At 34.4% G+C, this 13,379-nt stretch overlaps 2 protein-coding genes across 9 annotated transcripts in view; one reads left to right on the top strand and one right to left on the bottom strand.

Moving 5' to 3' along the window:
* The window catches only part of alms1 (ALMS1 centrosome and basal body associated protein), a 38,469-nt gene extending 38,156 nt beyond the window's left edge, over positions 1–313 (bottom strand). For all 3 annotated transcript variants that reach the window (XR_015505222.1, NM_001442475.1, NM_001442474.1), the window contains 1 exon segment: positions 239–313. Coding sequence is in view for 2 of the 3 variants with exons in the window: in NM_001442475.1 (NP_001429404.1) it covers positions 239–274 (36 nt within the window). In the remaining variant the exon portion in view is untranslated.
* The window catches only part of si:dkey-33c12.4, a 213,937-nt gene continuing 200,859 nt past the window's right edge, over positions 302–13,379 (top strand). Inside the window, exons 1-9 of one of the 6 annotated variants that reach the window (XM_087278048.1) lie at positions 302–391; positions 474–589; positions 1,777–1,820; positions 1,917–1,995; positions 6,453–6,622; positions 6,706–6,789; positions 6,878–6,946; positions 10,627–10,821; positions 12,952–13,107. In XM_087278048.1, the coding sequence (XP_087134174.1) occupies positions 1,809–1,820; positions 1,917–1,995; positions 6,453–6,622; positions 6,706–6,789; positions 6,878–6,946; positions 10,627–10,821; positions 12,952–13,107 (765 nt within the window). In that variant the 5' untranslated portion in view covers positions 302–391; positions 474–589; positions 1,777–1,808. 6 annotated transcript variants of the gene reach the window in all.

A 13,379-nucleotide genomic window follows, 5' to 3' on the forward strand; every position in this document is an offset into this window, starting at 1 on the left:
ACAACATATGGTCATGATCATAATTTTATTGTCAGCAAATCACTGGACAGCCATTAGCGCTAACTTTGAGCACAGCTCACTTGTTGCCATGCAGTGATAGTTGCTACAAGGTTGTCTCGATTCGTGAGCCTAGACCAATCATGTCGAAATTACATGAAAAGATCGTACATTTAGAATGTCTTAAAACTGATTTTTTATATCTAGTTTTATTATATGAAAGCGATTTCCATAAACTTACATTGTTTACATCTGCAGCATCCCCAACTGAATCCATGTTGTGACCGTAGGTTGTGACGGACGCAGACGTTATCGCGCATGCGCAGTTGCAGATGTTTGAATTAACCCTTACACTGGCGGAAAATAGAAAATAATAAAATAGAAAACATGCGACGTATGTAAACGGCCTCAGTAACAAAATATAATATTTGTATTATGTATTATTTACCTATCTTAACGCGTGACATTTTTCTCAGGAACCCACAGAGAAGATGAATGGGTAACATGAGCAGTGTCACTCACTTTCATAATGAATTTGCTATGGACGTTGCTATGGAACAAAAATAAACCGCTTAGGGGCGCGGGAAGAAAGGTAACTCATTTATTGTGTATGTTTTGCAACAAAAATACGATACAATATGCAGTTAATTTAACAACTGTCTACCCCAAATGTGAAAGTGTGTTCTGCACACCAGGTGCCAAAAATGATCCTTTTACTTTTCACCAGTTAAATAATTGTTTAAGGGTTTAAACAGTAGTAACCAACAAAGAAATCAAAGTAGTGTAAAGCTTTTGTTAAGGTATGACTGGTTATCATTATTGTTGTAAATCTTATTATTTTGCAACAAATCTCTGTTTCGATTCTCTGTCTGACTTTCGGGTTCATTGCAGATATACCTCCTTTCTCTTTCCCATCACTTCTGTGAACTGTAAAGTTTCAAAATGATTTCATTATGCTGCTAGCTTGTATGGTTGCATCCTATCCTACGTAAAATCTGAACAAAATAAAAATAATATGTTATAAACGCACTCATTTTATGCAGATAGAAGACATTAAAATAAAAACCTTAAAGTATAATCGTTTTGGAAAACAAATAATAATCAGATTACGTTATAAATACGTTATAAATATTTTTATATTCATCTTATTTAACATGTTTATCTTTAATATTACTTATTTCTTTAACCTATTTAAATTTTCAAAAACCACATCACGTGGTTCGACGCGTTCATGTTGCACGCTGATGCGCATGCGTGCTGCTGTGAGTGAGCGCTGTGTGGTGTGTGCAAAGGTGGGGAAGAATCTCGAGAAAAGAGTGCGACTGAAAGGCATGTTAGACCATTTAGAAGATACGTAAATATTTAATAATACAGTATTATATCAAATATAAATATATTCGTGATAATGTCAATATCAAAAAAGCATACCATAGGACCAGGTGAGTGTTGTTAGGCTCTTTTCATGATGTCTACCAAAACTTCGTCAGCTTATGCGAACATGTAGCTCTCCTGACAATAGAAAACCGTGTTGCTCTTGAACTCTAACCACAGTAACGTTATCTTAGACAAGTATCTTGTACTAATCTTTTTACCCTATTGGTAATTTAAATTATAATAAATTATGCAGTGTAAGGTTAAATTTAACAATGTAAGAAAGAGACGATATGTTTTTGTTTGGATGGTGTAGGATCAAACCTCAGATTTCACTGTACACGTGTGTTTATATGAGATCTGTTCAAACCTTAAAAATATGTTATTTTTTTTCTTTTATTCTTCCAGACTACTTCCTGATCCAAAATGATGAGCGCCTCATGCGGACCCACGTGAGTCGTTACGTTTTTGTCTGACGTGTCTTCGTTAAACGGAATAATCGATAAATTGGAGTACGCATTGTCTGCGTTTGTTTGTTGTGCTTTTAGGAGGCTATGGTGGACATGATCAATGATAGACCGGCAAATCGCAACATCTTAGATGCCTTAAGTTTTGGTTATAAATACGGTAAGACTTGTTTTTAATCTAACACACACACACACGAATATCATATAAAAGCTATAATACATCTTTGGCCATGTGCTTTAATATAGCCACCATGTTTAACTAGTTTGACCAAATAGCTGTGAGCCATATTGGGGAAAAGTTAGTTTTATATTTGCAATTGTTGACCACACTGCTTTAAATATTTGGTCTGAAATTGCATGCAAGTATGACTTCAAAACAACATTAGCACTATTTACTTGATAGAAGAATGTTATTAATTAATTATGTAATTTCCCTATTTAGAATTTTCAAACAATACTTTTCTTAAATGATATTATAAAGGAGAAAGTCAGAATGTGGAGATATAAAACCAACTTTACCCCAGTATGCCATAGGTTGTCAGCCTTGCATTTTAGATTTAAGTTAGACCTTTATGCAAATCAGGGGTCTATGGAGTCGATCTATGGTCACATATACTTGCAAAATAAGTTTTGCAAACAAAAAATAAAGTATTGAGCAAAAAAATAAATAAATGCAAATCTCCCAAAATTGCAAAGCAAAAATGTCATTTTGAGAGAAAAAAAAAAGAATTTTGCTAACAAAAATAAAGAACTGCAAAGGGGAAATGAAGTCTTGAGAGTTGAGAATGAAATTTGCAAACAAAAAAAGAACTGCAGATAAAAATTAGGCAGAACGAAAAACAAAAACAAATATTTGCATACATTTAACTGTGCAATTGACTGGATGGTTTTTTTTAAAGGCAAGCTTTAAAAATGTTTTGTGTATGTATATGTATATATATATATATATATATATATATATATATATATATATATATATATATATATATATATATATATATTCAATTTTTTTTTTTTACTTTCTCTTTGCAGTCCTTTATTTTTGTTACCAAAATTTATTTTTATTTTTCGAAATTCAAAAATTGACTGATTTGCATTTATTTTTGTTGTTTTGCTCAATACTTTATTTTTTGTTTGCAAAACTTAAATTTAATTTTGTAAGTATATGGCCCTACATTGACTCCGAGATCGTACCAAGTAGCCCGCAAAGATCACATGAGTTGCCCACAGGGCTGTTCTAAAAAATAGCTTATTATAGCACTACTTACCGGTAAGCTGCATCTAATATTTTTAAAATTTACTTATTAAACCACACTTGCATTGATGTAATCTTCAAAATGACATTAAGTTGTATACAAAAAACTTTTAAAAATATTTCATATTAGAGCTAGATGGTCTCCACAGCAATAGTTGTGGACGCAGTAAAGGCAAGGAGATGATTTGAAAACATGGCAGAAAAAAAGAAAAAACATAATTTTTACGATGAATAGGAGGACGAGTTCTATTTTTACTCATTCGGCGACAGCAATGCAGCTCGATGTTAAAAGAGATTTTAGACTGTGTCACGCAAGCTTGCGTTACCATGCTAACTACCCATTGGGCAGCGACTACAAGTGGAAAAACTCTGCGAATTAAAGAAAAGTCTAAAGCAGTCTTTTTTTCAACCAGTTAAAACCCCCAAAAAGCAGCCGAAGACTCATTTAGAGCTACACATTGTTTTATTAGAAAAACAAGCCATTTTCAGACAGCAAAACAAAACTGTACAGACTTAAAGACTAAAACGAATATTATCTCCACTCTCTCCCATGTCCAACTTAGGTCTGCTATGTTAAAATGCTGTACATTTGGTGATTAATTTCAGTAAAATTTGAAAGTGGATTTATGTTTCACAATTGATTGACGAGCATGGTATGTTGTAGTGTATGATTTGTTGATGTTAGTGGCAAGTGAAAAATTATAGAAGTGATCATTTGAAGATGTAAATACTTGCAGAGATTTATAGAAATAAAGTGTTGCATATTGATATTTATCTTTTTCCTACCATGTTAAATCATTGTTGACAACTATTGTGCGAAATCATAACCATGAAAAGTTTATTTAAGTTGTTTTTTCTGGGCTTGTCTTCACACTTTGCGAGTTTGGTTTAATTAAAACACATTTGGTATGATTTTTGAAAAGGTGTGAATGCGGCCATTCAAACCCTGTTGCAGCTCAAACAAAGCAAGCAAGACCCCCGAAAAAGACGGCTATCACTTCACTTCCAAACAAACCTTTATGAATCAGTAACAATTGAACAACAGCAACAAAAAAGGGTGTGTCTATATATACAACCTTAAAAAACAAATAGGCTCAAAAATGTTTTTTTTTTTTTGGTATTAGAATGTTCCTCTTTTACACACGCAAAAGAAAATCTGTGAAAACATCAGTTCTGAACTAATTTCTTGAGCAGTTTTAATTTGCACTAGTGACTCAACTTTTACCATGCTCATCCAATGAAAACTCCAAGAACCCCCATTTTCCCTTTTCCCTCTTCATTCTTGTTTATTAATAAATATATTTTAGTGTTATTACTTTTTAAGCTTTATTTTATTATTTGAGCAAAATCATTTAAGATTCATTTAAAAAGCCCCTGTCAAAACAATTCTTGTGAAATTTGAGTTTGTCTTGTAAGGTCTTAATTCTGTCTTTAGACTTTTGTTCTAGTATTTCTTTCAATGAGCTTTATATATACAAAAAGGGAATGAAAAGACATGCTGTAAATGTATGAATCACTAATGGAAATGGTGAATGAATTAATAGTTAACGTGTTGAATGTACAGATTCTTTTATAAAAATGTCTCTTGTGTTATTCCATTAGAAATAAAACTTGCTGTAAATTGACAAATATGCAAATACATGAACTGTGTTCATCCAGAAACGCTTCATAATCATAATAAACCATTATAAATGTGTCAGTAATCAGTGGTCTGACAGCACACACATACACAGACAGACAGACAGACAGTGTTTGGTTGCGTAGCAGTCAAAATGACATTCAAGAGATAATAGTATGATTAATCTTTTATGTAAATAGATTACTGATTACTTTTGCTAAAATCACACTCAAACTGAATTAAGGAGTGTGAATAACTAAATGTGGAGTTCTGTTTTAGCTGTCATGGAAGTGTAGTATAGACATGTACAAACCTTTATTGTGCTTTTACTGCTATGTGGGACATTTGACCTCTTTGCCAGAAGAGAAACCAAAGGCAATGGTCAACAGTTGTAATGACAAACAAAAAAGCAAAGCTTTGAGCCAGAATTAATGTCCACCTTCATTTGTTTGCCAGTGGCAGATTATTAACTGCATTTGAAGCTTTTTAAAATTAAAAATGGAACACCCAAAACTACAAATGGGACCATAGCAAAGACAATCTCTTTTGTGATGTGAAATTCTGGAGTGAGGTGTTGGAAATCGTGTCAGTCTCTATCCGGTTCATGGCATAAATTGTAGCAAACTGAAGAACTCAAACCAGGAGTCTCATTACAAGCAGAATTCTTTGAGACATGTTGGTTGTTTTGCAGTCAAACAGCATTTCAAGAAGTCCACATGAGTCTATGAGAGCCTACATGAGTCTCTTACATTCTACCAAGAGTCTGAAATGAGTCTCATTTGGACAGTTGTCTTGTCTATTGTATGTTTTCGGAGAGGCAGACTGATGGTGGAGACAGAACATGTAAATGAAGTAGATAGATTAAAGAACCTGTCTAGACATTGACCAGACAAGTTTATTAACAAAAGGGTTTCTTTGGCTTCACTAAGGGACGGTCGTTAAGAGACTGATAGTCGTTGAATGCCCGTAGATTTGCATTACTTTGGGATCTGCCAGTGCTCAGGAAACAAAATGTTTAATGTCTCTCACACCTTGGCTGCTAGAGTTTTGAATGAATGACTTAACTGAAACCAAAGACTTTACCTTTTCACTTATATTATTGTTTATTTAGAACTAGATTTTTTATTTCAGTGTTTTTATTTCCACAGATGTTAAGACATGTGCCATTAATCAGTCTCCATGCGATTATGTAAAATGGGTACATGAAAGAAATATTCTTAAAGCAACCTATGTAAACTCCATAATCATAATGTTTTCTGGTAAATAATTAGATTACTGGTATAAACATGCTGAAATAAGCTGAAGTACATCTAAAGCATGCCTTCTGTATGTCACTTATTTGACCTTAATTACAATTTCCAGATGTAAAAGCTTTGTCCGCAACATTTGTTTGCTCTGTCCAGCCGAGAGGTTCATATCATGTATGAATCACTTGGCTGTTTGGAGGCACCAACCCCATGTTTTTCACAAAGTGCTATAATAGTTTTTCTGCTTCAAATAAAATGAATGGATGCAAGGCAAGCATTATCTCAGAAACTCAGACAATGTAGTTTAGTGTTTCATGACAGTTTTTAAAAATGAAATTCTTAATGAAAATCTAACAAGGACTAAATGCTTTTTTGTTTTATGAACCAAACCAATGAACCAATGAATGTTTAACGAACCAATGCAAGTGTGAACGCACCCTTAATGCACTAGGTTTGTGAGAGGTTAAAACTGATTATTTGTTTTTTTTCTATTAAAGTTCCAGAACTGGACCACTTTGCAGCTCAGTTTCCTGGATATGAAGATTCATCTGATGAGGATTATTATTATTATGATGACGATAAATACAGTAGTCATACAAATAACAGATACTGTGGCTTTTCACGCAACTTCCTAGACAGAGGTCTACCAAAACCAATAACAGCTGAGGTTTGTCAAATTCTCATGGTTCACTTATTTAGTTTCATGTGAGCTCTTTAATATCGTTTTCATTATTCTGCTTTTTATTTTAGGAAGCGGAAAGAAATGCAAAAGAGCTAGTGGATGAGGAAGAAAAAATTAAGAAAAAAGCAGAGAAGAAAAAAATGAAAAAAATGGTAAGAGGCAACACACACTGGGTGTTTTCATCAGATATTTGTTATCATGAATCATAATCATAAGTGCTACTTCACTTCAATATAACAGAGACAAAAAGAGAGACGTCGCCTGGAAAAATTAGAGAAAGAAAATGCAAATAAAGGAAAAAATAAACCGGTGAGTGATTGTTTGTTATGGCTGGGGTGATAAATCGATGCATTACGAAAAGTGAAACTATTCTTACATTTTCAGATTGAGCCGACTCTCTCTGGAAACAATTCGGAGCTTAAGTTTTTAAAAGCAGATGGGACAAATTTAGGCGAGTTCTTTACTGTTCACTCAATTAAAGAAGACTGCTTGTTTGTAGTTTGTAGGTTTTTAGGCCACAAAATTAATGTTAGCTGTTTGCTATGAATACTTGTAATTTACTTAACATTATTAATCATTAGTTTAAGGCCCTGTTTACACTAATACGTTTTAGTTTTAAAATGCATAAATTTTGCTAAGGTTACGCCATCAGTCCACACTACACCGGAGTTTTCGAGCGCCAAAAACTAAGCTTTTTGGAAACGCTGAAGAGGATGTTTTATTTAGAAAATGCTGCTTCTCCGCCTCAGTGTGGATGGGGGAAAACGGAGACGTAGCTGTAGACAATTGCCAGTCTGATTGGGACTTTTTCCTCAATATTAAGTAGCCTACACACAGTTCATTCTTGCATCCTCTTCTTGTAAGTTTATACTTCGCAAGTTTGAAATGGGAAACAAACTCCCGAGGACACGTCGGGTAAAGCCTGGTTTATACTTCTGCGTCAAGTGACCGGCGTAACCCACGGCGCATGCAATGCGCGTAGCTGTGCATTTATAGTTCTGTGCGCTGTCACTGTTGGTCTGCATTAACATTTCCGAAACGCTAGTTGGCAGTGAGGTGTAAATGTTCCTCTGTGTCAAGTTTCTTCGCTGCTTTTTTGCTTTTCCTGAACACTTCCGGGATGTACAAGTGGCTCAAACTCGCTCATTTTGAGGCAGGAACCGGCAGACGTGCTACTACTTTAACTATGAGGTAAACACAAAACAAAACTTTCCATCAGGAGCTCCTTCACGGGACTCCACACTTGTAAATAATCGCTCCAACAGGCTCGCACCATTCACGCAGCTCTCGGTCCAGCCCAGACTCGTCAGCGCTACCAAGCCGACCAATCACAGAGCTTACGCTACGCATCGTTGCGAGGTGTAGTTACATTTTTTAAGAGGTGCACGTCAGCGACGGCCATGGCGAAGGGCTATGCGTCAGCGCCGTAGCATACGCCGGCGTTTTACGCAGAAGTATAAATCAGCCTTAAGTCTTCAAAGGGCACAGTGTGTTGTATAACCTCATTCACATCATCCTGGCTATGTTGTTTTACTTTTTTAACAACAAAATGAAAACATGATATAAGGAACTGTCTGTTTTCATTTTGATATTAGCAACTTAACAGACACCAAATATGTTGAGGCGTCCTGTAGCTGCATATTTATATGATCGTCATCTTCACTGTATGCATATTTATAACACAATAGAGCCTATTGACCTTATTCTAAAATGCGGAAGTGCGCCTGTTTTCGCGATTGTCTTAGAACTTCCGATTCAGTCGCCTATGGGAGAAATGACTAGGAATAATAAACGGCAGAAAATGGCCAAACTACTTGCTCAACAAACAAATGTTTGCATGACTACACAGACCAAGTAGCATAATATAATAAGAAAATATTAAATTGCAACATCAAGCAGCGTAACGAGCAGTTGTTAACGTCAAAAAATGAATGGAAGTGAATGTGACCGGAAGTCGCGAGACAAAAAGATTCAAATGGCAGCGCCCGCTCAACAGCTGAGAATAAGGTGAATAACATAACTGGCTCATTGCTCATTGAGCCTATAACAAAACATTCTCATTGAAAATATGAAACATACCCTCTCTTTTGCTGAATATCAGTTATAATAATCAACAATGGCCATTATAAAAGTATAATAAGTTTAAACATTTATAGGAAATAAAGGCAAGCGATCAGTCACATGTGCATTTAGTGTACGTGGTTAAATAAATTGTAAACTTGTCTTTGCGCTCAGCCAAAACACATTACCTGAGAACAAGTAATAGATTCAAAATACCAAAGTCGGGAAATATGTCACTAGATAGAGACAAGATGAATTAAATATCATGTGTAACAAATATAGTGACATAAGATACAGCAGTTGATGAGCAGTTCGACGTGCACAGCTCTCTTTGCTGCAGTGCATGCCCGGTCAAATGACACGATTTAGGCACGATTTCCTTGACGTAGGGTGTTGCGGGGATTCGTAAACGACAAATGGGCATCGTGACACAAGATTCAATCGTTTCTTTTCATGTAATCTGCCATAGTTCACGACAACCGATACCATGTCCACCATCGCAGCAAGTCTAGCATGTTTAATTTTTCCGCCATCTTCACGACGAGTTCCGTCACGTGGATGACACTGTGCAATAGGAGCTCATCATTTCTCGGTTATAGTGGGTGCTGCTGTTAATTCGCTTGTCAGGTAATCAAAAAATAGGCTGCATGCATATTTATAGCTTACTTATGGGATATTGATCTATCTAAACATGTATTTTGATCTATGGATCAATCGATAGAGGTAAAATTGATTTTATATTCGCACATTCGTTCATTTAGAAGTCTCTATATTTTTTACCATGTTACTTTGAATGTTCGATCGGAATTAACATGCAAGTATGACTTCAAAACAACATTAACATCTATCTATCTAATTCACTGTGAACAATGTTGTACTTTGATAGTCATTGGCTGCTAATATGATTTCCCTATTTACAATTTGTTAAGAATACTTTTCTGAAATTATATTATTAGGAGAATCTCCAAATATCCGAATATAAAACCAACTTTCTCTGATCAATCATTGGTTCTACAAGCTTTAACTACCTTTTCTAAAATATGGTGTTTATATACATATTACATTTTATTTATTTATGCATTGTTCTGTCATTTATTTTTATATATATTTAAAACTTTTTTTCACTTATGTTTAAGTGCAAAGAGAAATGAAATGTTTTTATTTATATTTTTGTGCTGTATTAATTGCTTACTAAACCGCAATAAACAACACTTTAATATTACTAGATGATTGACTAGTAGTGTTTTGAAAATTAAACATGCATAATAATTGTGATAACCGGGATTATTCCTCAGACTATAATCGTGCTACAAAAATCTATAATCGTTGCATGTGTGAGGTGACGTGATGTCCGTTTTCAGTGGTATAGTGTGGACAGAGTTGTTCAGAAACGCTGGGTAAAACGCCAGTGTAGATGCGGACTGTTTTCATTGTAAAAGGCTGTTTTAAAACTAAAACGTGTTAGTCTAAACAGGGCCCAAGTTCAAGTAGTTTGTGTTATGCTGGGTTCACTCCAAATCGCATCCTACTAATTTACTCCCCACTTTTTTTTCGCCTTGCACGAATTTTCCAACTTTATTTTTCCTGCAAATTCTTTTGAACTTGTGTAGAAGATGTGATTGAATTGAATTTCATACATTTGTTGCAAATGCAGTGTGCTCTCTGTGTCATCCATGCAATTCTGTTTGCGCATTTGTATTTGTATGTAATTTGCTCTAGCGAATACTTCAATCCAAAAGCAAATCGCCATCCATTCGGGAGATCTCAGAAATGTTGCAGAATGGTTTCCTAATTCTAAATGCATCGTTATGTTTTCCCAGCTTTATTGTTTGAATCTGCCATATATGCCAAACTTCCATTTTAAATTTGCCTTACTGAAATTATGCTGACTAATTTATTTGCCTATTTTTTTTCCACTTTGTTTTTAGGTACAAGTTGACCCTGGACCAGAAAAGACCAAACATGCAGATAAAGATAATGAAAATAAAGATAAAAAATGTAAAAATAAAAGTTGTTCATCTGTGCCTCCTGACCCTCAGCCCATTTCAGCCCCCGTGTCGAGCAGTGATAGCAGTAGTGATGAGGAAGACGATAAAAAGGAAGATTCTGCAATAGAACCAGAGGTAGGTTTGTTTTTAAATCTTCTGCGATTAACTTGACTAGTGCTGTGTAATGATTAATCATTACCATCCATCAGGGTTTCTGGCTGGTCTTAAATTAGCTGTTCTAGTTATTAAATGTTTTTGCAAAGGTCTTATATTTCTGATGTCCATGTAACGCTAAATCTAATGCTCATTTAAATATTTTTTTGTTGTTGTTGCTTGATTTTCGTGGTGTTGTATTTCTTTATTTCACTAGTCCAAATGTAATTTACGGTATTACAACTATAAATGAGACCGAATGCAATAGCCAAGCAGCTTTCTGTTATTGAACTCTGTGCATGTGAGGAATTACATCATCACAGTGTTTGCGGATGTTTGCTTTGGGTGCGCGTGACATGATTTAGGCTGGCGGAGTGCACAAAATTGTTTGAGACCCGAGCAAACAGTTCACGCGGCGCCGCATTTGATTTGAGTTGAATATGAAAGACTTTGAAGAGATAACCAGATGACCAATAATTCTTGGATAGAAATTGCAACAGCTGTGAGAAAGGAGGAAAGTTTTTGTAAAAGTTTAGAAAAACCCGAGGGATAAGTTTGTTAAAACCAAAAAGAGAGGCCCAGGTGGTTTTAATATTACAAAATATGTTTTTCTTCTAATTATATGTTTAACACTACTGTATATATTACAATTTTGAATTTAAAACAATTTAATAGTAACAAACCTAAATAAAGTAACAAATTATTTCCTTGATAAGTTTGAAGGAACATTTAGTAATACAATATAGGCTACTGATGCCCTATTTTTACTAGGCTTTGTTGGTGATAATGGTTCAGGAATGTTGGACCATTATGGCCTTTTTAGCTTATAAGTAGAGGACAGAACAATTCACACATTACTGTCTGGCTAGTTTAAGTAGGCAAAATAAACAATAAAAAAGTCAGTATTTTTTAGTAAATGTACTGTATTTTGGCTTTTATTTTTTCCATAAAAAATATATATATTTGTAGAGCATCCCATGTTCTGTTGTCATTAATATTTAACGTTAATAGGTAGAACTGTCCGAGATGTGAACAAAGCAAGTGATGCATCAAAGTTTAAATAAACAAAATCTTGAATGGTTATAAAAATCCTCAATCATTAAAATAATTAATAAAAATAATAAAAAATAATTGGTAGTTACGGAAAGATGTAGATCTTGAAACTTTCTAATTCTGTTTATCCGTCTGACTTGTCGTTTTAAAGAGCCTTATCCATTTCGTGAGGTGTGCAATACGGCGCCAGGCGAAAGTATAAATCAGCCTTAAGATGTTTGTTAGTTTGTTTTCTGTAGATTAATGGTGCATCTAACCTGTCTTCAGTACTGTAAAATTATTGTGCCACTAATTTTGTGATTAAAAAATAAATAAATAAAATTATTATTATTATTTTTTTTTGTATGTGTGTTTTTGAAATTGTGATAGGTCTTAAATTTAATACTTAATGGTATTAAAGTCTTAAATTTGACATTACGATATCTGCGAAAACCCTGAACATATACGAAATAAACATTTGCTTTTTGTTTTCACAAAATAAATGTGTGTGTGTGTTCGTGTGTCTGTAAATGCTCACAGCTGTGTATATACTTTAAGAATGTTTACACCTGTATTAATATTATATATCAATTTGTGGTAACACTGTACAACAAGGTTGGATTAGTCTGATATATTTACTAATATGAACAAACAATGAGCAACACATTTATTACAGTATTCATCTTCAGTGATGAGAATTGATGAAAATACAGTTACTAAACTCGCAGTGTTTTATTTTATGTTAACAAGTACATATTTGGATTTTAATATTGCATTGATTTATTGTTTAACTATGATTTGATATATTCTGTATTGTTCATGTTAGTAAGTCCATAAATCGGCATTAACTAATAAAACCGTATTGTCAAGTGTGACCAATATTGGGATGTGCATTTATATATACATAACAAATATACACAGTACAAACAAAGGTATGTAAACATTAACTTTTATTTTAGAATCGATGAGCTGTAATTGTTTCAGTGGCACTAGATATGACTCCTGTGACATTTTCCAAACTTGACCGAGCCATTCATTCCTTGCAAATGGTTGTAGTGACTTTTATTTTGTGTGTTTCAGGAGCTCGACATGAATAGCTGCTTTGTGTCAAACGCAGCTGCTATTGCCAAACGCAAACTGGAACAGAAACCTAAACCTGACAAGAAGCCTGCTCAAGCAAACCCCAAAAAACAACATGAATCCCAGCAGAAAGCCACTGTGATGCCTCAAAAGCAGGTGGGCGGAGTTAAAAAGATAAATGTGTAAACTCTGAGGGTTTTTATAAGACGTTTAAGAGGAGGTGCCTGGAAGAATTAAAACGGTCTCGTTCTCATGACTTTTCTTGTATGAGAGATTGGGTGTCTCTGAAACTGTAATCAGCTTAGTGAGTCAGTGTTGTGCAGTCATTTTAATCTTAATTTTAATCTACTTTAATCCTTTATGTACAGATGTGGATAAAATTGTTGGTACTCTTCATTACTTTGCTGTTTTTAATGCTTCTCTTCAAC

This window comes from Danio rerio, chromosome 13 (genome assembly GCF_052040795.2).
Source record: "Danio rerio strain M-AB ecotype USA chromosome 13, GRCz13ab, whole genome shotgun sequence".
NCBI lineage: Eukaryota > Metazoa > Chordata > Actinopteri > Cypriniformes > Danionidae > Danio > Danio rerio.